Genomic DNA, 27,789 nt, shown 5'->3' on the forward strand with positions numbered 1-27,789 from the left:
GAGGAAAAATAGAAATGAGGTGAAATATAAACTGGTTGAGGGGCGGGGTGGGACAGGTAAACGGCGGTAGTGAGAAGTGATTGAGAAGCATTCTGGGAGAAGTCGGCGCAGTCACCGCAACTCAGAAGGGGATCGAGGAGAAGAACTCTTGCGCTCAACAGGAGGAAGAGCATCTAACAAAGGGCGGTAGTGAGAAGTGACTGAGAAGCATTCTGGGGGAAGTCAGCGCAGTCACCGCAACTCAGAAGGGAATCAAGGAGGACCCACTGTCAAAGAACGGAATAGCCCCAAACATTATATTGCTGTAGTGTTTCCATCCCTCCCTCCTCCTCAAACCAAAATATGAGAGAGAGAGAGAAGGAGAGGCAGTACCTTCAGGAGTGCACCAGGCCTGCGGGGGACACTATTCTGAAAGTGGATTTAAAAAAGAGCAGCTGATTGGTAAGTAAATCCTGGTGAGCTTTTTTTTCAATCTATTAAAGTAATTCATTGCTTAATACTGAGGTAGGAGCTTAAAAAAAAGTATAGAGTAGTACTGTATAAGTATAATTAGTCAAGAATCAAGGTTCCTAGCTAACATAAATAAGGCCCCGAGCTATTGTCTTTTTTAAGGGAGTAACTAGCTTAATCAAGAGGGACGTCATGGCAGGAGAGCTCAGACCCGTCATTTACTCCTCCTGCAGGATGTGGGAAATGAGGGATGCTTCCAGCGTCCCTGGTGACCATGTGTGTCCAAATGCAGCTTCTAGCTAACCAGGTTTCGGAGCTGGAGCTGCGGGTGGTCTCATTGTGGAGCATCCGCGATGCTGAGCAAGTCGTGGATAGCACGTTTAGCGAGATGGTCACACCGCAGGTGACGATTACACAGGCAGAAAGGGAATGGGTGACCATCAGGAACAGTAAAAGACTCAGGAAGGTAGTGCAGGAGTCCCCTGTGGTCATCCCCCTCTCTAACAGATATACCGCTTTGGATACTGTTGGGGGGGGGATGGCCTCTCAGGGGAAAGCAGCAACAGCCAAGTTCACTGCACCATGGGTGGCTCTGCTGCTCAGAGGGGCGGGAAGAAAACAAGTGTCAGGGCTATAGTGATAGGGGATTCAATAGTTAGGGGCACAGACAGACGCTTCTGTGGCCGCAAACGTGAATCAAGGATGGTATGTTGCCTCCCTGGAGCCAGGGTCTGGGATGTCACGGAGCGGCTGCAGGACATTCTGGGGAGGGAAGGTAAACAGCCAGTGGCCGTGGTGCACATTGGTACCAACAACACAGGTAAACTAAGGGATCAGGACCTGTAAGCTCAGTCCAGGAAGTTAGGAGATAAATTAAAATGCAGGACCTCAAATGTAGTAATCTCAGGATTACTCCCAGTTCCATGTGCTAGCGAGAGCAGGAATAAGAGGATAGACCAAATGGATGGAGAGATGGTGTAGCCGGGAGGGATTCAGATTCTTGAGGCACTGGGACCGGTTCTGGGAGAAAGTGGGACCTGTACAAACTGGACAGGCTGCACCCAGGCAGAGCTGGGACCAGTGACCTTGCAGGGGCTTTTGCTAGTTCTGTTGGGGAGTATTTAAACTAGGCAGGGGGATGGGATCCCAGGAGTAGGATCAGATAGGTCAGATTCAGATCAGAAAAATGGAGGTAGAACATTAACTAGGGACGTTGTGATAGACATGGAGTTACAGGAGAAGCAAAGTTTACAAAGTGTCCAGCAAGGGAAATTGACGGGGTTAAACTGTTTATACTTCAATGCAAGGAGTATTACAAACAAGGTAGATGAGTTAAGGGCACAGGTAGACACATGGCAGCAGGATGTCACTGCTATAACAGAGACCTGGCTAAAGGAGGGACAAAACTGGGAGCTTAATATCCCTGGTTATAGAGTCTTCAGACACGATAGAGTAGCAGATAAAATAGGAGAGGGGGGAGGATAGCACTAATGGTTAAAGAATCCATTCCAGTTGTGAGAAGGGATGATATACTAAAAATACTTACAATTCATGCAGCAATGTTTGGCAGAGGTACCTGTACCAGGAACAATGTCGCCTCCTTCTGGAAACCCGACCCTGCCGCCTGCCACATTCCTCCCCGGGGCTGCGTAGCGATTACCTCTGGATCAAATCATCGACATCCTGGGCATTACTGTTGACTGGACTGGACCAGCCATAGGGAATGCTGTGGCTGTGGGAGCAGGTTGAAGGCTGGAGGCTCTGAGGTGGGTGGCTTGCCTCCTGACTCTCTGTCCGGCATCTGCGGGTTACGGGCGGATGGGGTGGGGGTGTGTGTGGCGGAGTGCTCTCTGCTTGCCTGGGTGGGCGCAACTCCAGAGGTGCTCAGTGGACTTGGCGCCATTCAGGGCAGGGTGGCCCGCTTGGCTGGCGCCCCATCCACCACAGAGGTTGTGTGCCCTTTGCGGATGGCACTGCAGCAGCTCGGTGCAGTGCTGAGGGAGTGCTGCACTGCCGGGGGTGTGGTCTTTGGATGGGGTGTTATGCTGAAGCCCCACCTGCCCCTCTCGGATGGATGTCAGAACTCCAACAGCCACTATTTTGAAGAAGGGAAGAGCTCTCCCTGGTATCCTGGCCAGCAATGTCACAAAAAACGGAGGATCCAGTCATTATCACAATGCTGTGCGGGATCCTGCTGTGCGCAAATTAGCTGCCTTGTTTCCTGCATCACAGCAGTGACTACGCTTTAAAAATACGTCATTTGCTCTCCAGCACTTTGGTAAGCCGTGAGGCCATGAAAGGCGTTGTATGAATTTGAATACTCGGTCAACCAAAGTTAAAAAGGAATTAAAAGCAAAAAACTCGGATGCTGGAAATCCAAAACAAAACCAAAAATACCTGGAAAAGCTCAGCAGGTCTGGCAGCATCTGCGGGGGAGGAACACTGCTGAAGGGTCATGCGGACTCGAAACGTTAGCTGTGTTCCTCTCCGCCGATGCTGCCAGACCTGCTGAGTTTTTCCAGGTATTTTTGTTTTTGTTTGAAAAGGAGTTAACAAGTCAGAGAAAAGCTGATCTAATCACATCGGTTCAGCCTGTCACCAACAAAACTTTTACAACGCTTTATTAAAAGAAACTTGGTGCAAGATGTTGAACGGCCGCCCGCCCATGTTGTCACTGGGCGGAAAGGTTTGGCTCCCAAGCCAAATCCAAACAAAATCCCTCGCTCTAGTCACAGGGAGTGAGTCTAACTGAATATACAGCCATTTCTTCTGTGCCAGTGAAAGGCTAAAGCAATTTTTCCTCTGTCCCCATAAACTTTATGATGCGTGGTATAAAGATGGAAACGCTTTGCATTTGTATAACGCTGACCTCAGGACACCCCAGAGCACTCTACAGCGAATGAAGTATAGTCACTGTTGGCTTAGCCATGAGCTGAGTTTCTGACTATCTATCCACCCCATCACCAAGACTGCCTACTTACACTTCCAGAGAATTGCCCAACCCTGCACCTGCCTCCACTCCTCTGCTGATGAAAACCTCATCCCTCCTGTGTTAGCTCCAGATTCCGGCCAACCTTCCACCCTCTGTAAGCTTAAGCCCACCTCCTGCCCGTCTCCTAACTCAAACTAAGTCCTGTTCACCCATCACCCCTGTGTTCGCTGACCAACGTTGGCTCCTGGCTAAGCAATGGCTCCATTTCAAATGCTCATCCTTGGTTTCAAATCACCTCCCTCACCCTTCCCTACCTCTGTAATCTCCTCCAGCCCCACAAACCTCTGAGATAGCCATTCTCTAACTCTGGCCTCTCGCGCGTCTGTGATTTTCATCATCCCACCTTTGGCTGCCTGGAATTCTCTCTTTGAAGAAATCATGCTTGACAAACCTACTGGAATTTTTCGAGGATGTAACTAGTAGAGTTGATGAGGGGGAGCCAGTGGGTGTGGTTTATTTGGACTTTCAGAAGGCTTTCGACAAAGTCCCACATAAGAGATTGGCGTGTAAAATTAAAACGCGTGGGATTGGGGATAGTGTATTGAGATGGATAGAAAACTGGTTGGCAGACAGGAAACAAAGAGGAGGAATAAACAGATCTTTTTCCGAATGGCAGGCAGTGACTAGTGAGGTACCGCAGGGATCGGTGCTGGGACCCCAGCTATTCACAACATATATTAATGATTTAGATGAGGGAATTATATGTAATATCTCCAAATTTGCAAAGCTGGGTGGGAGGGTGAGCTGTGAGGGGGATGCAGAGATGCTTCAGTGTGATTTGGACAAGCTGAGTGAGTGGGCAAATGCATGGCAGATGCAGTATAATGTAGATAAATGTGAGGTTATCCACTTTGGTAGCAAAAACAGGAAGGCAGATTATTATCTGAATGGCTATAAATTGAGAGAGGGGAATGTGCAACGAGACCTGGGTGTCCTCGTACACCAGTCGCTGAAGGTAAGCATGCAGGTGCAGCAGGTGGTAAAGAAGGCAAATGGTATGTTGGCCTTCATAGCGAGAGGATTCGAGTATAGGAACAGGGATGTCTTGCTGCAATTGTACAGGGCCTTGGTGAGACCACACCGGGAATATTGTGTGCAGTTTTGGTCTCCTTATCTGAGGAAGGATGTTCTTGCTACAGAGGGAGTGTAGCGAAGGTTTACCAGACTGATTCCTGGGATGGCGGGACTGACATATGAGGAGAGATTGAGTCGATTAAGATTATATTCACTGGAGTTCAGAAGAATGAGGGGGGATCTCATAGAAACCTAGAAAATTCCAACAGGACTAGACAGGGTAGATGCAGGAAGGATGTTCCCGATGATGGGGAGTCCAGAACCAGGGGGTCACAGAATGAGGGTACGGGGTAGACCATTTAGGACTGAGATGAGGAGAAATTTCTTCACCCAGAGAGTGGTGAGCCTGTGGAATTCGTTACCACAGAAAGTAGTTGAGACCAAAACATTGTATGTTTTCAAGAAGGAGTTAGATATAGCTCTTGGGGTGAAAGGGATCAAAGGATATGGGGAGAAAGCGGGAGCAGGCTATTGAGTTGGATGATCAGCCATGATCATAATGAATGGCAGAGCAGGCTCGAAGGGCCGAATGGCCTACTCCTGCTCCTGGTTTCTATGTTTTCTATGTTAAACCCCCTCCACCTCTCTCTCTCCTCCTTCAAGACATTCCTCAAAATCTACCTCTTTGCCCAGGCTTTTGGTCACCTGCCCGAATAACTCCTTATGTGGCTCAGTGGGAAATTCTATTCGATAAACAGCCCCGTGAAGTGTCTTGGGGCATTTTATTACGTTAGCGTCGCTGTAAAAATGCAAGTCATTGTTGTAATGCAGGAATGTGCATTCTGCTTGATGAGTCAGTTACTTTTTTTAAAAAAAAAGACAAGTATTCCGGCTGAGATTAACTCCTTGTCCCAGACCTTCCTCCTGATGTGGAATACTGATCGAGCTTTAAACTGTGACAGAATCCTGTTCCATTCACTTCAAACCACACGTCCTCAGAGGGACTGCTGAGCAAACAAGCCCTTGTCAGGAGATCCACAGTTCTTGTCACACACTGACTTCACTGGGGTCTCCCGGCAAACCAAAGAGTAAATACGCTATTCAAGTCAGTGCAGGAGAGAAAGAACAATAAGGAAATGGTCCAACCAGAGAGCATTCCTGGGAGCTGTGCTCAAGTTTGGACTGGAAGTGAGAGACAGCTCTGTCACGCGAAAGATGATTCTCGATTTACTGCTGGGTTTGGGAGTTCAGGGGAGATTCGTGGTGTGGTGTTGTGCTCTGTTTGTGTTTTTAACCGGTTAAAATGATAAAATATCATAGAAAGAACAGAGAGGCAGGGGAGAGGGCGCAAACAGGATTGACAAGGGAGGTGCCAGATCTGCAAGTTATTGGTCAGGGAAGGATGGACAGACTGGGTCACTTTTCTCTTGACCGGTGAAGGAGAGAGTGGCCAGGAGTGGTCCGGTCGTCGGGCTGGCTCGGGCGGGGGCGAGCGGGAGCGGCCGCGAGATGGACCGCCGCCCGCGACCGGGCCCTGACCTGCGATTTCGTGCTGGCTGGCCAATTAACGGGCGGCCAGCATGAATCGCGCGTCACAGCGTTCAGCGCTTGGAGACAGTGCACAAAAAGTGTCATTGAGCTGGAAGGTCAGCCATGAGCTGGTTGAATAGCAGAGAAGAACGGAAGGGCCGAATGGCCTCCTCACAGAATCACAGAACTGTTACTGCACAGAAGGAGGTCATTCGGCCTCTTGTGTTGCCACTGGCTCTCTGAATGAGCACTTCACTTTCTGCCTGTTTTCTCTCTGCAACCCTGAACATTGTCATGTGACCCTGTCACACATGACTGTCACATGACAAGGGGCATGTTAGAGATGAGGGCAAAAAGTTTTTTTTAAAAAAAATCACTGGACGAAACCTTATCCCGCCCGTGGATGAGGTTTCGCCAAAAGTGCAAAGGCCGCTTGGCCTTTCTGTCTGCCGGCCAACCGAACGCTTGGACGGGCAGTGAAAAATCTCCATCGAGGGCCTTAATAAGCCGTTTAATTGTCGGTAGGCGCGTTTCTGACCCCTTCACGCGCCTGCTGAGCGAAACATCGCGCGAGTGTGCGATGACATCATCGTGCGTCACTTTACACTCGTTGGGGAGGCGCATGCGCGGCAACGAGCGCAATATTCTGCCCAATGTTTCCACTTGTGGGGAAGAGCAAAACTGGAGGCCATCACTATAAGATAGTCACCAAGAAATGCAAGAGGGAATCCAGGGGAAACAGAGAATGGGGAGAAGGCGGAACTCACCACCCCAAGAAGTAGTTGTGGTGAATAACATGGGCCCATTTAATGGGATGCAAAATAAGCACAAGAGCGAGAATGGAGTAGAAGGGTTTGCTGATAGAGTTAAATGAGAAAGAATGGGAGGTTGCTCGAGTGGAGCGTAAATAACAGCATGGGCTTATTGGGCCAAATGGCCTGTTTTCTGTGCTCTGCCTGAAGGCAGGTCCTTGGCTCATTGTCTGCTGATGCTTCATCCTGAGCCATTTGCATGGCAGGTTTTGTCCGGAGTGATTTTGCTATTGTTTTCCACTCTTGGGCAGGGTGAAGAGGCAGGTCCCATTCTACCTCATCCAGAATAGGACTCGAACCTGAGCTGCTAACATTATTTGGAAGCACGTGCTAGCTAGCCATCTAGCCAACTGGGCGGAATCGGCCCCCACCCTGTGCTGTATATCCTATGAAAAAGTTACTGTTCGTATAACCAGCAACACCAGCTGGACCCTGATCTGAACTTGAGAGTGAGATCTGAGATTCCTCTGGTCAAGGACAAATAGAGTGAAAAAAAAACAAACTTTCATTTCTATAGCGCCTTTCATAACTTCAGGATGTTCCAGTCAATGGAATACTTTTGAGGTGTAGTCACTGTGTAATGTAGGAAACATGGCAGCCAATTTGTGCACAGAAAGCTCCCACAAAAGCAATGAGATAATGACCAGGTAATCTTCTTCAGTAACTTTGGTTGAAGGATAAACTTTACTCCCAGAAACCGGGGAGAACTCCCTAGCTCTGCTTGGATAATGGCCTTGGGATCTTTTAGGTCCACTCGGGAGAGCAGGCAGGGTCTTGATTTAACATCTCAGCCCGAAGACGACACCTCCTGCAGGACTCCCTCAGTTCTGCACTGGCGTGTCGGCCTGGATTACAGACTCACAAGTCTCTGGTGCGGGACTTGAACCAACAACCTTCTGACTCAGAAGCAAATGAAGTACGTTCCTGATCCTAAAGGAGCAACATTTCTTGGTTACACAGTGATTGCATAAAGGAATAATTTGTTTATATGGAGGTGTATTTATGCAACTGGAGTCAGCAAAGGAAAGACTAATTATTTTTATGGGGCTGTTTTATCCAGATTAAATTTATTTTTTCTCAGTAGAAATGTTGGAATGTATCTTTCCACAGGCTGTAACAAAATGTATTACTTTATTTCTCTGCTGATTTGAAGGAAGGATTTTAGAAATAGTTTCATGATTCAGTGAGCCATTAGAAAATGGAACTCACTACCAAAGGGGTTGGTTGAGGTGAATGGTATAAATGCATTTCTGCCCCTCAGTGACAGGAAGCCCTGCCTCTGAGAGTTTCCTTCCATCATAAGGTCAGAAGTGAGGATGTTCGCTGATGATTGCGCAATGTTCAGCACCATTTGTGACTCCTTAGACATCACTATCTCCCCACTATCCCCCACTATCAAAATCCTGGGGTTACCATTGACCAGAAACTGAGCTGGACTAGCCATATAAATACTGTGGCTACAAGAGCAGGTCAAAGGCTAGGAATCCTGTGGCAAGTAACTCACCTCCTGACTCCCCAAAGCCTGTCCTCCATCTCCAAGGCACAAGTCAGGAGTGTGATGGAATACGCTCCATTTGCCTGGATGAGTGCAGCTCCCACAACACTCAAGAAGCTTGACACCATCCAGGACAAAACAGCCTGCTTGAGTGACACCCCATCCACAATCATTCACTCCCTCCACCACCGATGCACAGTAGCAGCAGTGTGCACCATCTACAAGATGCACTGCAGTAACTCACCAAGGCTCCTTCGATAGCATCTTCCAAACCCATGAACTCTGTCACCTCAAAGAACAAGGGCAGCAGACACATGGGAACACCATCACCTGCAAGTTCCCTCTAAGTCACTCACATAAGAACTAGGAGCAGGAGTAGGCAATTCAGCCCCTCGAGCCTGCCCCGCCATTCAATACGATCATGGCTGATCTCATTTCGGCCTCAACTCCAATTTCCCGCCCTCTCCCCATAACCTTTCAACCCGTTACTAATTAAAAATCTGTCTATCTCCTCCTTAAATTTATTCAGCGTCCCGGCATCCACTGCACCCTGAGATAGTGAATTCCAGATTCACGACCCTTTGAGAAAAATAATTCCTCCTCATCTCTGATTTAAATCTACCACCCCTTAGCCTAAAACTATGGCCTCTCAATCTAGAATGCCCCACAAAGGGAAACATCCGCTCCACGTCTGCTTTGTCTATCCCCTTTAGCATCTTATATACCTCAGTTAGATCTCTTCTTATCCTTCTAAACTCACGCGAGTATAGGCCTAAACTGCTCAATCTCCCCTCATAAGACAAGCCCCGCATCTCTGGAATCAATCTAGTGAACCTCCTCTGAACCGCCTCCAGTGCAACTACATCCTTCCTCAAGTAAGGGGACCAAAACTGTGCACAGTACTCACCATCCTGATTTGGAAATATATCGCCATTCCTTCGCTGTCGCTGGGTCAAAATCCTGGAACTCCCTCCCTAACTGCACTGTGGGTGTACCTACACCACGTGGACTGCAGCGGTTCAAGAAGGCAGCTCACCACCACCTTCTCAAGGGGCAATTAGGCATGGGCAGCAAATGCTGCCTAGCCAGAGGCACCCACTTCCCATGAACAAATACATTTCAAAAGACCACCCTTGGTTCTGACCGGAAATGCCAAAATCCCTTTTGCATCATTTTTTTTATACAGACAACATTTGATCGTACTTCATCTTCAGTGGGCCCAACCCACAGCATCATGACTTCCTCCACAGGTAGGGCAAGGAGGCAGCTCCCAAATCCACCCCAACCAGGACAGGGAGTGAACCCTGTTTGTACCAATCTGGTCCACATCAGCCATCCAGCCAACTGATTGGCTGTGTAGTGAACCTGCCTTCCATGGCCATCAAGCCCCGGAGTGGGATTTGAACAAAGCTAGGTGGGAAAGTATGTTCTGAAGAAGATGTAAAGAGTTTGCAGGCAGATATAGAGAAGTTGAGTGAGTGGGCAAAAATCTGGCAGATGGAGTGGGAAAATGTAAAGTTGTTCACTTTGGCAGGAAAGACAAAAAAGCGGAGTATTACTTAAACGGAGAATGACTGAATTATAATCAGTCTGTGCAATTAACTAAAATTTAAATGGTGTCAGATTCCACTCGATTTTAAAACTTTTTAAGTCTATAACCCCTTGGATCATAAAAACCTGAAACTCTCGTCCCTCCAAGAGGCTGTTTGGGTGTTTGGGTGTCAGTTGGAGCTTTCAAGACTGGAGGTTTCGTTGGGTAAGAATATCGAGGAGCAATATGGAGCAAAGGTCGGTAAATGAAGTTGAAGCATAGAACTCATTGAATGGTCAAGTAGGCCTATGTGGCCGACTTCTGTTCTAATCGATGGCCACTTAAGACCTCCTCCCATTGCAACCGGTATTTTACCCGTGGGCAGGGTGACGATGGAGGCCCACGTTTATGGGGGAAGCCTGGCAGCTTTAGCTGTGCGACCAGGTGTCGGGCAATGAGGAGTTACCTCCTTTGTGGAGACACCCACACCTTCCTCCCCACCACTGCCCCAGATCATCCGCCGCCCCCTTTAATCCTAGACGAGACCACCAAGACCGGACATACCTGGGCTCCCCAAGGGCAGTTAGGGATGGGCAATGAATGCTGGCCTAGCCAGCGACGCCCACCTCCCATGAACGAATAGACAAAAAGGCTGCCAGCCAATCGGTGGCCAGCAGCTCTTCAGAATTTCAGGTCAGGGCGTGCGGTGTTGGTTGGATCGGGATTTGAATTCAGCTGGGAGCAGCATTAATTGCTTTAAGGCGAGACTTCAACCCTTGTCTCGGGAGGGAGTCCCGCCAGTCAGATGGATGGCGGCTTTGTTGTCCCAGCAGCGCCAGCTGGGAGCGGTGGCCACTGCTGGGATTACAGCGACAAAAATCTTATCAAGCTCGGGTTTAAAATGAACAACTGATCCGGCATCAATTGCCATTTGTGGAAAAGAGTTCCAAACTTTTGCCGCTTTTCATGTGACGTGTTGCGTTGTGTGTTCAGGGTCTAGACGAGGTCCTTCGGGGGTTTGTCTACTTTCCTTAAGTAAGCGATTCAAGACTTTAGTTTGTTAAAACCATTATTATTTATTTACAGTTCTGTGTACACCTTGCGAACTCTGTACGAGGCTGGACGTCTCCCTCCAGATCCCTGTTAACGAGTCAAGCGATGTTACATCATAGTTACATCAGCGTCATGTGCTTCCGATGTTAACCCTTTACTCTACATGAAGAAATGTTTCCTAGCCTCACTCCTGAAAGGTCTAACTCCAATTTTTACATTATGTCCCACAGGTCTAGACTCCCCAATCAGCAGCAATAATTTCTCTCTATCCACCCCATCTGTTTCTCTTAATCTGCTATTGTTGCTTTTAGTCTGGTATGTGTTAGTCATGGTCCTGGACTTACTGATAAGGCTAGAAGCAAGTTAGCAAACTCCATCTTTTATCAACATTATACTAACTATTTACAAGGTATTCTCTACACGGTGCTCTGCATAGAACTATCTCTCTGCATGCTCTGTTCTCATAATTATCATGTGATCTTACATCACTGATGGTGTAGAATACATATTTATATATTCAACACTAACCCTTTATATTAGACTTAATTTCTTGGAGTCTTTATCAAATTACCCCTTAACCTTGGAAGTTCCATCGAATACAGCCCTAGTTTGTGTAACCTCTCTTCATAGTTTAACCCTCGGAGTCCAAGTATCATCCTGGTAAAGCGAGGCTGCACTTCCTCCATTGTCAGATACGCCCGTCTTAAGGTGTGGTTCAAAGAAGTGAACATAATACTCCAGGTGTGGTCTAACCAGGGCTTAGCATATCAAATGCTGTGAATATCTGAGGTCCCAACACAGGCCCACGAATGCCACCATGGGCTGAATAATATGGGTGCTGGATTCCCCACTCACCCGGCTAAAATATCAGAGGGGGTAGCCATCCGAGTGGAACACCGGCCTTCCCAGCAGTAATACATGGCCATTAATAGGCTGGAGATGGGATTTTTGACCCTCAGGAACAGGAAGACCTTCTTCGGAGAGCTGCTGGCCGATTGAAGCACTTCGAGACAGCGGTGTGCGGCGCTGGATCCAGCATTCGGTTTCATTATGTCGCCGGGTGATGAGCTGGCAAGCCCTGACCGGGGGTGGGGACTGTGTTTTGAGAGGGTTGGGGGGTGGGGGGGAGGTCAAACTGGGAGGGGTCAAACCCTGGGAGGAGAAGGGCCCTTCACTGGGGGGCGCCCATTCAAGATAGAATCCTCCCTTTCCCGCCACCTGCCCTCACAGGGAAACCTGCTGGGCATGAGCCTCTCCCACTGCATTAATTGCCCATTTAAGGGTGTCAATCAGTCCACGAGGGAGTGAGCCACTCAACACCACTCTGGCCACTGGTAAAATTGTGGTGGGGCGGCTGGGGTGGATGGTTAGGCAGCGGGCAGGCCGCCCGCTGGATTTATTGAGCTGTCCAGTTTACAAACCTATCAGCAGGGAGCGCAAACCCCAATAGTCAGGGGTTTGGGAGGTGCTGTCGAAGAGCCTTCGGGAGTTGCTCAAGCGAATCCTGTAGCTAGTAGACACTGCAGTCACAGTGAGGCAGCTATAGAGGGCTGAGTGATTGAGTCCAGGAGCAGGACTGTTAATCAACCAGATTTCTCTGTTCTGGATAGTGTCAAGCTTCTTAAATAATGTAGCTGCACTCATCTAGGAGAAAAAGGTGGGAAAAGAGACAAATCATAGAGAAAATAACATGTTGGTTGAAAGGATAAGGATAAGCTATCCCACTCTTCTCATTGGTTCAGTTTATTTTACATAGTTAATCACATTGGATGACAATAGTCAATAAACATCATCAAAAACTTCTCTTAAATATAATTGTCTAACTCTTCATTCATTTCCTGGAAATTCCAAAGTACCAAAAAACCTCATGGACACATTCTAATGGAACTTTGGGATTTACTTTGATGTCTCAAAGTAATAATTAAGTTGCACAGAGGGTTGTTGGCCCTTTAAATCCGACTACTTTAGCTGACAAACTAAACACTGCCTCCTATAAACAGTGTCAGCTGGATGGACGGCCATTTCACTCCACTCCAAGTTAAAACAAGTCTCCTGGTTTTTTATTCTATTCATTCTTGGGATGTGGGTGTCGCGAGTCTAAAGGGTTAATGGACCGGCTATGATTTCAGAGCAATCTTGGGTCCTGGCTACTGCCTACTCTGTCACGTAACACTAAAACACTAGAACAGCATATGCGCAGTGTTGGTGATCTGGAAACCGGATGGGTGCGATACTTGCTAATTACCTTGATACTTGTTGATTGCAGTGATACTGGTGAGAATTGAATAGGGCAATTTGAATTGAGTAGAACTGTTAATCGCAGCAAACTGGTTGAAATCAGCGAAGACAACTTGGGAATCTGTTAACCAACCAGCCAACAGCCAATCATGCATGCAACTAGCCAATCAGCATCCAGAAGAGGTTTGTGAATGAGATCTTTCACAAACTTATTCTATGTAAAGCCTGAAACCTCCCACATGGCAGCACTCAAAAAAAGATGCATGTCGACAGGAAGAGTATCAGTGAACCAAGCAGGAAAATCTCATCAAAGTTCACTCCTAAGCAACCTACAGTTAAACGCAGATTGACCACCGGAGGGGTAACTGCATGATTTAATTGAAACTGTTTTGTTTAAAATTCTCAATAGAGTTGGATAATGTCAATCACAATTCTCGGTCTTTGAACTTAAGAGGTAAAACCGCCTACGCTGGCGAGGCTGGTATTTAATGCCCATCCCTGGTTGCTCTGAGAGGGTGGTGGTGGGTCTCCGTCTGGAATCGCTGGTAGTGGTTGCTACAGCTGAATGGTTTGCAAAGCCCCTTCAGAAGGCAGCTGAGAGTGAACCACGTTGCAGTGGGGCTGGAGTCACACTCAGGTGCAGACCAGGTAAGAGCGGCTATGGAGTACAGAACTCGCTGTTGGATAAGTAAATATGGCACCTATTTTACAGCAACAACATCCCCATGATATGAAGCATTAAAGAATCATTTTTGATTCGCTGGTTGGTCAGGCCACCAGGGGAACTCCCCTGCTCCTCCACCACTCCTGTCAGGAGATCCTGAACATCCATCTGAACAGATGGAAGCTTTGGTTTAATGTCTCGCCTGAAAGATGGCATCTTCAACATTGCACTTTCTTGGGCCTGCCTCGTCTTGCTAGATTTTATGCTCACCAGCTGGTGCGGGGTTCGAACCCACAATATCCTGTTTCAACACCTGTATCCTAACTCACCACACCCCATTTAGCCCTCAACCCTCTGCTACATTATCTCCAGTCCAACAATGCCTGGGCTTTAGGTTCTCATCCTTGTGTTCAAATCCCTCCATGGCCCCACCTCCTCCAACCCTGCAACCTCCCCCCCCACCCCCCCCCGGGGATCTTTACATTCCTCTGGCCCCTTGTGCATGTTCCGCTCTCTTCAACCCACCATTGGTGTCCGGGCCTTCATCCGCCTGGAAAATAAGTTCAGGAATCCCCTCCCTAAACCTCTCCTCCTCTCTCTCTCTTCTTTTGAGATGCTCCTGAAAATCTCTCTCTTTGACCAAGTCTTTGGTCATCTGTCCCATTGTCTCCTTCTTTGGGTTGTTATCAATTTGTTTTGTCTGATTACCCATGTGTGAAGCACCTTGGGACATTTTACTACATTAAAGTAGCTATATAAAGGCAGTCAGTTGTTGTTCTTGAAGTTGCTACGATGCTACTAGTTAAGTCTAGTTGGTGCAAATTCAGCCCATTCCTTAATGAATCCCTGTTTATTGCCTCTCAAGCAATTTTTATGTTTTTATCACAGTAAAAATGAAATGTTCACTCAATTGTGTGTGAAATTCACCAGATTTTGACTGAAGTCCACGAGATAGAGTGAGGACAAACCCCATTCACACGAATCAGAAATTTGTACCACCAAACCAAACTCCGCTGAACTAAACCCAGCCAAACTAAACCAAACCCAGCCAAGCCCAGGCAACCAAACCCAGCCAAACCAAGCCAAACCAAATTAAACCCAGCCAAACCAAGCCAAGGCAAACCAAACTCAGCCAAGCCAAGGCAAACCAAACCCAGCCAAGCCAAGGCAAACCAAACCCAGCCAAGCCAAATCAAACCCAGCCAAGCCCAGCCAAATCAAACCCAGCCAAGCCAAGACAAATCAAGCCTAGCCAAGCCAAGCCAAGTCAATCTAAACCTAATCAAGCCAAACCCAATCCAGCCAAGCCAAGCCAAACTAAACTCAGACAAGCCAAGGCAAACCAAACCCAGCCAAGCCAAGCCAAACCCATAAGAAGCAAAACCAAACCCAGCCAAGCCAAACCAAACCAAACCCAGCCAAGCCAAGCCAAACCATAAGAAGCAAAACCAAACCCAGCCAAGCCAAGCCAAACCAAACCCAGCCAAGCCAAACCCAGTCAAGCCAAGCCAAACCCAGCCAAACTCAAAGAAGCAAAATCAAACCAGACAGAAACCTGACTTTTTTCTACACTGTCGCAGATCATAATTATATAGAATTACATCCAGTTTACAGCACAGAAACAGGCCAGTCAACCAAACCGGTTCACACTGGTGTTAATATTCCACATGAACTTCCTCCAACTCTTCTTCAGCTAACCCCAATCAGAGTATCCTTCTATTCCTCCATCACTCGTGTTTCAGCTAGTTTTTGCTTAAATGTATTTGACTTAATCGATCTCCTTAAAATGTCTTTCGGTACAAAAGTATGCCATTCAGAAAATGGGATAAAGTTAAATTGCTGTTTTGATGTCAAATATTGATAGCAGCATTTTATTTATCTGGCATGTGACAGGAGTCTTTTAACATTCTTTTGTGCTCATCAAGGTGAGGAATGTTCATGCCACGTCACCGGCAAATATTCGCAGTGTATAACATCGATAGAAAGTAAAGCTCCTTCTACACTGTCCCCATCAAACACTCCCAGGACAGGTACAGCACAGGGTTAGGTACAGAGTAAAGCTCCTGCTACACTGTCCCCATCAAATGCTCCCAGGACAGGTACAGCACGGGGTTAGATACAGAGTAAAGCTCCCTACACACTGTCCCCATCAAACACTCCCAGGATAGGTACAGCATGGGGTTAGATACAGAGTGAAGCTCCCTCTACACTGTCCCCATCAAACACTCCCAGGGCAGGTACAGCACGGGGTTAGATACAGAGTAAAGCTCCCTACACACTGTCCCCATCAAACACTCCCAGGATAGGTACAGCATGGGGTTAGATACAGAGTAAAGCTCCCTCTACACTGTCCCCATCGAACACTCCCAGGACAGGTACAACACGGGGTTAGATACAGAGTAAAGGTCCCTCTACAATGTCCCCATCAAAAACTCCCAGGGCAGGGGTTAGATACAGAGCATTCTCAAGCATTGTACAGCTTGTTTCAGTGAGATTACCAAGTAGAGCACACTGCTATGATTGGACATTTCACTAGGAACTGACTGAGACGGGTGAGTGAAGATGCTATATCATTTAGTTAAAGGGGGCATCCTGACATGGAATCTTCTGGAAGGCAAGTCTGATATTGATAAACAATTAGTCTTTCGGTGGGGGGAGACGGTGGCATAGTGGTTATGTCACTAGGCTGATAATTCAGAGACCAAACTAATTCTCTGGGGACAAGGTTCAAATTCCACCACAGCAGCTGGTGGATGGAATTAAGAAGAAAATTGAAGACCAGGCAAAAAGGAGGTAGTCAGCAGCACCTAGAAACCTGGGTGAAAAGAGGACCTGGAGACAGTAAGAGCTTTCCAGTCCAGTCTGTGGCTGCAGATTAGAGTGCGCATATCCTGAGAGAAATCAAAATGGGACATCACAGGAAAACAGGTATGTGATTGATTTGTTATTATTTTGCTTGCTTAACTTCAAAACCCATGTAGTTTATTAGTAACTGTAAGGTTTCATTAGTTGTAGTAAGGTTTACTAGCAGTAGTAAAGGTTATAGGGAGTAGCAGTATTTAATTAATTAAGAATAAATTAATTCACACATAATGAAAATGGCAGTGCAGGTGGCGTTGTGATTGCAGAACCTGGGAGTTTCTGGACACCAGGGTGATACAGGACAAACACGTCTGCAGTAAGTGTTTGCCGCTTGTGGAGCTTCAGCTCAGAGCCATTGAACTGGAGGCCAAGCTGCAGACACTGTGATGCATCAGGGAGGGGGAAAGTTACCCGGACACTTTGTGCCGGTAAGCAGTCACGCCCCTTAGGATAGGGATTTCTGATTTGGTCAGAGACAGGAGGGTGTGACTGCGTGTGTTGCAGGTATAGGGACCCAGAAGGGAGAAGTGGAGGAACCTCAACCTTTGCAATTGTCCAACGGGTTCGAGGTTCTTGTAGCCTGTATTGATGAAAATGGTGGCTGCAAGGTGGGTGAGGAAACTGACCATGGCATCATGGTACAGGAAGCCATTGAAGTGGGGGGAGTGCAGGGATAAGTGAGGACCATATAGTCAGGGGGATAGACACAGCTCCCTGCAGCCAAGAGTGAGAGTCCGGACGGTGGTGTTGCCTGTCTGGGGCCAGGATTCAGGACGTTTGTTTTGCACTGGAGAGGAACTTGCAATGGGAGGGGGTGGATCCAATGGTTGTGGTCCACGTAGCTACCAACAACATGGGTAGAACTAGGGAAGAGGTTCTGCTGAGGGAGTATGAGCAGCTAGGGGCTAAATTAGAGGTCGTAATCTCCGGATTGCTACCTGAGCCACAAGCAAATTGGCATAGGGTAAATAAGATTAGAGAGTTAAACGTGTGGCTCAAAGATTGTTGTGGAAGAAATGGTTTTCGATTTATGGGGCGCTGGCACCAGTACTGGGGAAATTGGGAGCTGTATCACTAGGATGGTCTTCACCTGAAGCGCGCTGAGATGAGAGCCCTAGCAAGTCATATAACTAGGACGGTAGAGAGGGCCTTAAACTAGATAGTGGGATCAAGTGTGGGAAAGATGTGATAAATTAAATAGAGAAGACAAGGCAAGAGAGCAAGGTAGAAATAAGGGAAATGATGATCAGAGTGTGGCAGAAAGGGACAGAGTGTATAAACCTACGAGTGCACCAGCAGATAAGGCTAGAGGTTACAGTAAAAGTAAAAAGACAGAGATAAAGGGTCTTGTCTGAATGAATGTAGCATTTGTAACAAAACAGATTAATTAACCTTAGGTGATTTTATTGAAACCTATAAGATCCTGAGTGATGTTAGGATCCTGAGGATCTGAGGAATCCTGAGGTAGTCTTATTGAAACATATAAGATCCTGAGGGGACTTGACAGGTCAGATGCTGAAAGGATGTTTCCCCGTGTGGGAGAGACTGGAACTAGGGGCATAGTTTAAAAATAAGAGGTCTCCCCATTAAGATGGAGATGAGAAGAAATTTTTTCTCTGAAGGTCATGAGTCTTTGGAACTCTCTTCCCCAGAAAGCGATGGAGGCAAAGTCAATGAATATTTTTAAGGCAGAGGTGGTTAGATTCTTGACTAACAAGAGAGTCAAAGGTTATCAGGGGTAGGCAGAATGTGGAGTTGAGGTCACAACCAGATCAGCCATGATCTTTTTGGCTCGAGGGGCTGGATGGCCTACACCTGCTCCTAATTCATACATTCATATGTAATTCATTTGGATTTCCAGGGTACCCCTTTGGAGAGGTAAGGTACACCTTTGGGTGGGGTCCCAGGACACCTTTCGGAGAGGTAATGCACTCTTTGGGATTGTTAAAATTAAACATGATTATGCACTTTTTATGCACAAACGCACTGGACATTTCCAGCTGTTAATGAACTGTCAAGGAACTGTCTAACTGTCATAGAACTGTCCAGCTGTCAAGGAAGTGTCAAAGGTGAGTTGGCACATTGAGGGGGTAAGGGCAAAGGGTGATGGATGGGGAGCATGGGTTGACATGAGTTAGCATGGATAGGGAGTGTGTGGGGGGGTGGGAGGTTGCTGAGGGGTGTGAGGGCTGGAGGGATGTTTTTTTTGTTTTAATCTTTTCTTATATTTATTTAAACACAGTGCAGGTGCATTCCGCCCAGCCCGCCTCCCCACCCGGCAACCTCTGCACTCGTTGCTGGGTTGTATGCCCTGACTCCTATTGCAGTCCACCAACACCGCCCCCCCCCTCCTCCCCAACACCCCCGACTAAAAAACCAACCTGAAGCGGACACTTTTAAAGGTTGTTTTCCCAGACCTCTGCGCACCCGACCTGGGGATGAAAATCTGGGTCAATAACTGTTTCTCTCTCCACAGATGCTGCCTAACCTGCTGACGTTTTTTTCCAGCATTTTCTGTTTTGGTTTCAGATGTTGATAAGCTTGGTTTATGAACTCAGCCAGTTGTCAGAAGGGACTTCCTGCCGCTCGGACATGGTCCTAGAGTGAAAACCACTCGTTAACCCAAGGCACAACCTGGTTCTCCTTGAATGACTCAAGGGAGACTGGGAGCCAGAGAGAGAGAGAGAGAAGAAGAAGGCTGCCTGATAAAGAGGGCCATAGGAGCTAGAGGAGGCCATTCAGCCCCTTAAGCCTGTTCTGCCATTCAGTTAGATCATGGCCCATCTGTATCTTAACTCCATCTACCTACCTTTTTTCTTAATCCCCTTAGCCAACAAAAATCTATTTGTCTCAGTTTTGAAACTCTCAATTGGCACCCCTCCAAACTCAACAGTTCTGTGAGGGGGAGAGTTCCAGATTTCCACTCCCCACTGTGTGAAGAAGTGCTTCCTGACATCACCCCTCAACAGCTTGGCTATAATTTTCAGGTTATGTCTCCTTGTTCTGGACTCTCTATTTCTATCTGCCCCATCAAATTTTTTAACCATTTGAAACACCTCAACTAGATCATCCATCCACCTTCTGTACTCCAGGGAATACAAACCTAGACTACGCAACCTGTCCTGATCAATCAACCCTTTTAGCCCTGGTACTGGGCCTGAGAGAGGGAAGTGGGGAAGAAGCAAGGTAGGAGAATCTGGACTTGACTGGAGCAGGGAGGTACGTACCCCAGAGTGAGGCACGTGGTCAGCAACCAAAGTGAGTCACGGGAACCCGGCCTTTACTTACAGCCCTCCAAAACGGTGAGTTAAATGTCTATCTTACACACACATCTATACACAGTTGGCAACTCTTTCAGTTGAGTCAATGAGTAACCCGTTTTCTGTTATTTCTCCTCATTTACTATATCCTGTTGGACATTATCCTTGTGTTCAGTTTCTTAAAGAACGATTTCAGTTTGCAGATCTTGCAAGACTTTTTTTTGCTCTTGCGTCTCACTGTCCCCTTCGCATGTTGGTCGTCATCGTCCTCGCTGGCCCAGGGTACCCAGGCCCCCCCGTTGAGTTCCGGGTTAGCGCGGGGGTCATCGGCCGGGTACCGCACTGGGATGGAGGTGCTGTCGTAATAGGCCAGCCTGGCCAGCAGCCTCTTGACCACCCTGGGGTGCTTGCCAGAGACCTCCTCGCGCTCGTAAGGGTCCGCCGTGATGTTGAAGAGCCACACCGACCTCCGGTGGCCTGCCCGCTGCCTCTCCAGGTTCCACCAGCTGCCCGGGAGAGTGGGCAGCGTCTGTGGCGGGATCCAGTCGCTGTACCCTGGGTCCCCGGTCAGTAGTTTCCAATCGCCCAGCCTGATAGCGGCTTGGATGGCAGTGTTCCAGAGGTTGTGCCCCTCTTTCCAAGAGCCAAACTTGGCGTGGTTGTGCAAGGGGTCAATGTTGTGCAGGATCTCGGTCCGGGGGGACTTCTTGCCTTCGCTGATAGTTGACCATAGGTTGTACCCATCGAGTGGGGGGCTCTCGGTGATGTTGCCTCGTGCCAGTGACACCAGGGTGGGGTACCAATCAGTGATGTGCATGAGTGATTTGCTCACTCGTCCCTTCTTCTTGATCAAAGGGCTGTGGACAAACCCAATGCCTCTAATGCCACCTTCCCAATAGGTGCCTTTGCGGCCTCGGAGGGGCCAGTTGTTACCCCCCCAGAAGGGCTGCCCCCCATTATCAGTCGAGAAGATTAGGATGCTGTTGTTGTAATAGCCATATTTCTTGAGGGCCAAGGTGATATTCTTGATGGCTTCATCCATGCAGGTGACCATGGCTGCGTACTTCCTCCGAGCCACATTTCCGAAGGACCTGTACTGATAGATGTACTCTTTCGGAGACTGCAGGGGAGTGTGTACAGCCTGGAAGGCCACATAGATGAACACAGGCTCCTTGGGGCTGCGCGAGGCCAGGATCTTGGTCACTTTCTGGGCGTAGAGGGAGGTGGAGTATTTTCCACTGTACTCCCAAGCCACGTTCTCTCCATCATGAAGGTCAAAGCCACAGACCCCCGGGCCGTCACAGTTGTCGTAGGTATAGTAGTCTGTGCTGCCAGTCAGCGTGCCAAAGAACGTGTCAAAGCCTCTCCTGGTGGGCAGGCACTCCTTCTTGTAGAACCCCAGGTGCCACTTTCCAATCATGTGTGTGGAGTAGCCAGCTTCTTGTAACTTCTGGGGCAAGGTTACCTGATCGAGCGGCAAGCAGTTGGGCTGCCTTGGCCGAATGATGGAGTGTTGGAGACCCGTGTGTATCTGGTACCTGGAGAAAAGTCAAAAAATAATCCATTACTGAACCAAGAGTAAAGGAATGATTTCATACAGTGCCTTGCCACAACACAGAACATGCAAACAAATCACTTGGCAATTATAGATTGATACAATGTTCTTGTGTAGCAGGAGGCCATTCAGCCCATTGCATCTGTGCCAGCTGTTTCAAAGAGCTATTCAACCAGTCCCACTCCCCTGCTCTTTCTCCATAACCCTGCAATTTCTTTCCCTTCAACTATTAATCAAATTCCCTTTTAAATGCCACTATTGAGTTTGCTTCCGCCATCTTGTCAGGCAGTATATTACAAATACTAACCACTCATTGTACAAACAAATTCATCTTCATGTTACCTCTGGTCCTTTTGCCAATCTTCCTGAATCTGTGCAGGCTGGTTGCCAACATTTCTGTCACAGGAAATGGTTTTTGTGGTAACAGTTGGTTATGCAGACATTTTGGACATACCCAGGACAGACTAACCTGCTTGATCGGCACCCCATCCACCACCTTAACCATTTACAGAACCAGGCCATTTGGCCCTACTGGTCCATGCTGATGTTTATGCCCCACACAAGTGGCCCCCTCCCTCTTCAGCTCATACTATTAGCATATCCTTCTATTCCTCTCTTCTTCATCTTAGAAATTAACAAATTCTGGTCTTACCAGTGATGCCCACACCCTGTCGATGTGCAAAAGAAAAGATTATTTTCTCAAACGAACTCTGGGCTTCAAGAGGCTTTTCTGCAGAGTTTGCATTATGAGGGCAAACGAGAATAACAAAGTTCCCTTGCCTAACGTGCATAGAGAATCAGGCTGAGGTAGACTCAGCTCTGAAGAAGAGTCATATTCAACTCGAAAGGTTAACTCTGTTTCTTTCCCCAAAGATGCTGCCAGTGCCTGTTGAGTATTACCAGCATTTCCTGTTTTTAATTTCAGATTCCCGCACTATTTTGCTTTCATTATAAGGGTAAGCGACTTTGGAAGAGCTCAGTGCATTTAGGCAGTGGAGAGGAATTCTGAAGGAAGACTCCGATCAAACACTCCTGAGAGGTTCGAGAAGACGAGGAGGCTTGGGGCGGGAAGAGAAGTAGTAAAAGAAAGAAGGAGCTATTCGTGTTTCGTAGAATGAGTGTATTATATTCCATCTTAAACTCTGATTAAACTCAACATCCCACCATACTGATTGCAGTCGATCCTGATTAGATAGCGATAACTCTCAAATAACTTTCGAAGACTAAAAATAATACTTTCGGATGTTTATCCAACTTCCCCTTAAATGCTACTCTCCTCCACTACTCCTTGTGGTAACGAGTTCCACATTCTCACAACTCTCTGGACAAAGATGTTTCTCCTGAATTCCCTATTGGATCTCACATTTGTGACTCCTAATTTTGGTCTCCTGCACAAGTGGAAAACTCCTCTCTATGTCCACCCTATCAAAAACCATCAGAAATATAATGTTCTCTATCAGATCACCCCTCAGTTATCTCTTCTCTAGAGACAAGCCCCTATTCCCTATATGTTTAGTCTTTCCTGATAGGTGTAACCTCCCAGTTTTGGTATCATCCTTGTAAGATCTTCTTTGGCATCTTTTATGCCTCAATATCCTTACTCATAGAGCTCTCTTCAGTTGTTCAAAGACTAGCTCAGATTTTTAAAAAGTGCACATCCCAATTTCAGTTGCAGTCAGTGAGGGACCCGGATACAGTAGCTTAGCTTAAATTTTTGTTTATTCTTTCATGGAATGTGGGCATCGCTGGCATGGCCAGCATTTACTAGGCCTGGGATGGCAGGGTTGTCCTATGAGGAGAGATTGGGCTGACTAGCCCTGTATTCACTGGAGTTTAGAAGAATGAGAGGGAATCTCATTGAAACGTATAAAATTCTGACAGGCTGGACAGACTGGACGCAGGGATGATGTTTCCTCTGGCTGGGTGTGGCGGGGGGGCGGAGTTGAGAACAAGGGCTCACAGTCTCAGGGTACGGAGTAGGCCATTTAGGACTGAGATGAGGAGAAACTTCTTCACTCAGAAGGCAATGAACCTGTGGCATTCTCTACCACATAAGGCTGTGGAGGCCAAGTTACGGACTATATTTAAGAAGGAAATAGATAGGTTTCTGGACTCTGAAGGCATCAAGGGGTATGGGAGAGAGCGGGAGTTTGGCGTTGAGGTAGAGGATCAGAGGAGCAGGCTCAAAGGGCCAAAAGGGCTTCTATTTTCTATGTTTGTTACCCCATCCCTAATTGCCCTTGAACTGAGTGGTATGCTGGGCCATTTCAGAGGGCAGTTAGGAGTCAACCACATTGTTGTAGGTCTGGAGTCACTTGTAAGCCAGACCAGGTAAGGATGGCAGATTTCCTTCTCTAAAGGGCATTAGTGAACCAATTGTTTTTACAACAATCAATGGTAGTTTCATGGCCACCATTACTGCTTTCAATTCCAGATTTTATTAATTGAATTTAAATTCTACCAGGTGCCATGGTGGGAATTGAACCCATGCCCCAGAACATTAGCCTGGTTCTCTACAGTACTAGTTCAGCAACGTTACCACTACACCGCCATCTCCCCCTAAACTGCCAGATTAGTAATCAGAGGCCCAGTTGAATAACCTGGAGCCTCAAGTTCATAATCCCACAATGCAGCTGGGCAACTTAAATTCAGCTAATTAAAAAAAAAAATTAGAATTTAAATAAACAAAGCGATTGTCAGCCATGAAACTACCGGATTGTCATAAAAACCCATTTGGTTCACTAAGATGTCCTAAGCTGGTCTGGGCCTATACAGTCCAAAGCCTCAGCAATGTGGTTAGTTATTACAAACAAAAACAAAAATAGCTGGAGAAACTCAGCAGGTCTGACAGCATCTGCGAGAGGAACACAGTTAACGTTTCGAGTCCGTATGACTCTTCATCAGAACTAAGGAAAAATAGAAATGAGATGAAATATAAGCTGGTTGAGGGGGGTGGGACAGGTAGAGCTGAATAGAGGGCCAGTGATAGGTGGAGGCAAAGAAGAGATTGCCAAAGATGTCACAGACAAAAGGACAAAGGGGTGTTGACGGTGGTGATATTAGCTAAGGAATGTGCTAATGGTGACATTAAGGGTAGAAAGCAGGACGAGCAAGTGGCAGATAGCCCTAGTGGGGGTGGGGTAGGGGGAAGGGATCGAAATGAGCTAAAAGGTGGAGATATAACAATGAATGGAAATACATTTAAAAATAACAGAAATACTTGCCCTCTGCAATGGCCTGGCAAGCCACTCAGTGGTACTGAGGAAGGTGGTCCACCAGCAACCCGTAAAGAGCAAATTAGGGATGGGCAATAAATGCTGGTCTTGTCAGTGATGCCCATACATCCTGTGGATGAATGGGAAAAAAAACTCCTTTCTCAAAATAACTGTGGGTTTCAAGAGTTGTACAGTTTGCATTATGAAGGCAAACAAGAGTACAAAGTCCCTTTGCAATTTGCTCACCAACTCGCGTTGAAACATAAACAGTTCCTGAAGAGTTAAGTTTGAAATATTTAACAGCAGGCGCTCCAAGTGCTTTGCTCTGATCAAGAACTCGCTTCACTTCTGCAGACTCTGTTACTTGTTCCCCCCTCATCCAGTTTATTTTGACAGAACGTTGGGAGATATTCAAGCCTTGAAGGATATGAAAAATTTTTACTGAGCCTTATTTTAATCGACATTGGCGACATTGAGAAAAGTGAGTGGTTTGAAAAAAGCAGGAATGTTCACGCGTGTTATTTTGCAAAATGGTGATTCTCCTTCTTTGGCTATTTAGATGAGCATCTGAATGGGAACGGAAAACTTTAGGCTACAGACATACATGCTGAAATGACATAAAACCTTGAGTCAGGCCTTTCAGGAGCGAAATTGAAAAAGAGTTCGAAACGCAAAAGGTGATCGAATTCTGAAACTCTCTTGTGCAGCTGATGCTAGGTAAATGGCCATTTTAAATCTGAGACTGATAGATTTTGTGTTAACTAAAAGCATTACGAGCTGTCGCTAAGACTGCTGACTTCTCCCCACGTAACATTGCCCAACCTTGCCCCATCTTAACTCTTCTGCTACTGAAACCCTAATCCATGCCTTCATTACCTCTGGATTTGACCATTCTAATGCACTTCTGGCTGGCCTTCCACATTCAACCCTCCGTAAATTGAGGTCATCCAAAATCCTGCTGCCTGTGTTAACTAAACTTGCAACAGTCTGATTCACCCATCAGCCCCTGTGCTTGCTGACCCACACTGGCTCCCGGTCAAGCAATCTCTCGATTTTAAGATTCTCATACCTTGTTTTCAAATCCCCTCCGTGTCCTTGTCTCTCCCCATCTCTCTAATCTCCTCCAGGCCCCGCAGCCCTCCGAGATATCTGCGTTCATCTACTTCTGATCTCAAGGACATTCCCGAATTTAACCCCTCCACCATTGGTGGCCATGCCTTCCATTGCCGAGGCCCAAAGCTCTGGAATTCCCTCTCCACACATCTCCGCCTCTCTACCCCCTGCTTTCCTCCTCTAGGACTCTCTTGCCCAAGTTTTTGGTAATCCGATCTGATGACAACTTATGTGGCTTGGTGGTCATGTTTTGTTTTATCATGTTCCTGTGGAGCACCTTGGGATGTTTCATGACCCTTAAAGGTGCTATATAAATATAAGCTGTTGTTGTTGTTGATGTGGGGCAAAAGTGGGTTTATGGAGTTGCGTTAAAAATCAGTCACTGAGCCCGGGAACAAGCTCTAGGGGTTACTCCAGTTCCTATATTCCGAGGTGCTCCATGGGATACAGAAGCACGGGTCTAGATTTTACAGCAAGCGGACTGCCACATTCCCCACCCCACCCACCCCGCACCAAGTAAAACACGGCACGATGATGCTGGATCAACAATATGACGTAATAACGTCTTCTGATATTACGGAAGGCGAATGGATGCGGGATTCAGAAGCCCGCCCGCCATTTTGAAATAAGCAATTAATAAGCGACAGTGGTTGTCCAAGGGCCGATCGTGTGCAATTTCCTTGTCGCCCGTTCCATTTCTCGGGTATCAGGCGGGGGGGGGGGGTAAAAGGTTTGGGAGCGCTTTTTGCCAGGCCTGAGGAGTTGGCACACAGGCAGGAGAAACAGCCTTCCAATGGGACCAGGGCTACATATGCTGCAGCAGCAGACCCTGCCGGTGAAGGTGGCAATGTCTGTGTGCTTCCTGACTCCATTTATTCGCTGTTTTGGGCCTGACATAAGTAAAGGGAGACTGAGGGGGCAGGGGGGGCGCCTTTAAATTGATGGCCGTGACTGACTTCCTGTCCACGGCAAAATCCCTCTCTCCTACCTGGCCTACACACCCACCTCCTTCAATGCTAACTGGCTGCCTCCCTGCCAGGCGACGGCTAATTGGGCGGCCGATGCTTGATTCGCTGGTGCTGAGACAGCGGAGGCGGGAACAAGTGGACCATTCGCTTTCTGTTCCACCTTCCTCACCCGACCCAAAACTGTCCAACCAATTATATTGCTATATAATTCGTATATAGCAAGCCTATACGAATTGCTAGGTCAAAATATTGCAAGGTCTATCTCGTTCACCTTCCACAGCTGATAATCACATTGATAATGGAGTTGGCTAATCACGGAGCTGAATCTCTATCACCAGACCGAGAGATGACATCTTGCGAAGACTTTGGGTCCAACTGGAGATCCAGCCACAATCTGTGCCCAAAACGAGCCTAATTTTAAGAGTTGTGTTTCCAAACACACTCATTTTGCATATATGACCAAACATAAAATCTGCCATAAAAACAAAAAAAATGCTGGAAATACTCAGCAGTTCTGACAGCCTCTGTGGAGAGAAAGACAGAGTTGACGTTTCGAGTCCGGATTATGTTAACTTTGTTTCTCTCTCCACAGACGCTGCCAGACCTGCTGAGTTTTTCCAGCATTTTTTTGTTTTTGTTTCAGATTTCCAGCGTCCGCAGTATTTTGCTTTAATAAAATCTATCGTGACTTTGCAAAATCAGGCAGCACTTTAGGGCATAATTATATATTATATATGTGTATATTTTTAAAATTTTGCTTTAATAAGCATTCCTTCCTATATTTAAAGATTGCTAAATTGGGGTTGTTTCATTAACACAGCTTGAAAAGGTGCATATCACAAACGTTTTACTGGGTGTCTAGCCCACCCCTAGGAGTAACCCGATTTTAAATATCTGAAAATAACTTTTTTTTAAAAAAGCATACAGAAACATTTAATAGTTACATTGGGGTAGTAGTCAGTTGTAGCAAATTAGGGGAAAAAAATCTTTAAACGCCGGTCATCAGTGTCCTTCCACCTAAATAAAAAGCTTAGTTT

At 47.1% G+C, this 27,789-nt stretch overlaps 1 protein-coding gene across 2 annotated transcripts in view; it reads right to left on the bottom strand.

The window, feature by feature from the left end:
* Positions 1 to 12,602: 12,602 nt before the first annotated feature.
* LOC144686031 (arylsulfatase I-like) overlaps positions 12,603 to 27,789 on the bottom strand; it is a 37,801-nt gene continuing 22,614 nt past the window's right edge. Inside the window, exons 2-3 of one of the 2 annotated variants that reach the window (XR_013577835.1) lie at positions 19,869 to 21,439; positions 12,603 to 13,773 (exon numbers count right to left, since the gene is read on the bottom strand). Coding sequence is in view for 1 of the 2 variants with exons in the window: in XM_078551177.1 (XP_078407303.1) it covers positions 20,044 to 21,439 (1,396 nt within the window). In the remaining variant the exon portion in view is untranslated. Of the gene's footprint in view, positions 13,774 to 16,012; positions 21,440 to 27,789 lie in introns of those variants that run through there. The other variant, XM_078551177.1, reaches the window with a different exon arrangement.

This window comes from Cetorhinus maximus, chromosome 10, assembly GCF_964194155.1.
Source record: "Cetorhinus maximus chromosome 10, sCetMax3.hap1.1, whole genome shotgun sequence".
In the NCBI taxonomy this organism is placed as follows: domain Eukaryota; kingdom Metazoa; phylum Chordata; class Chondrichthyes; order Lamniformes; family Cetorhinidae; genus Cetorhinus; species Cetorhinus maximus.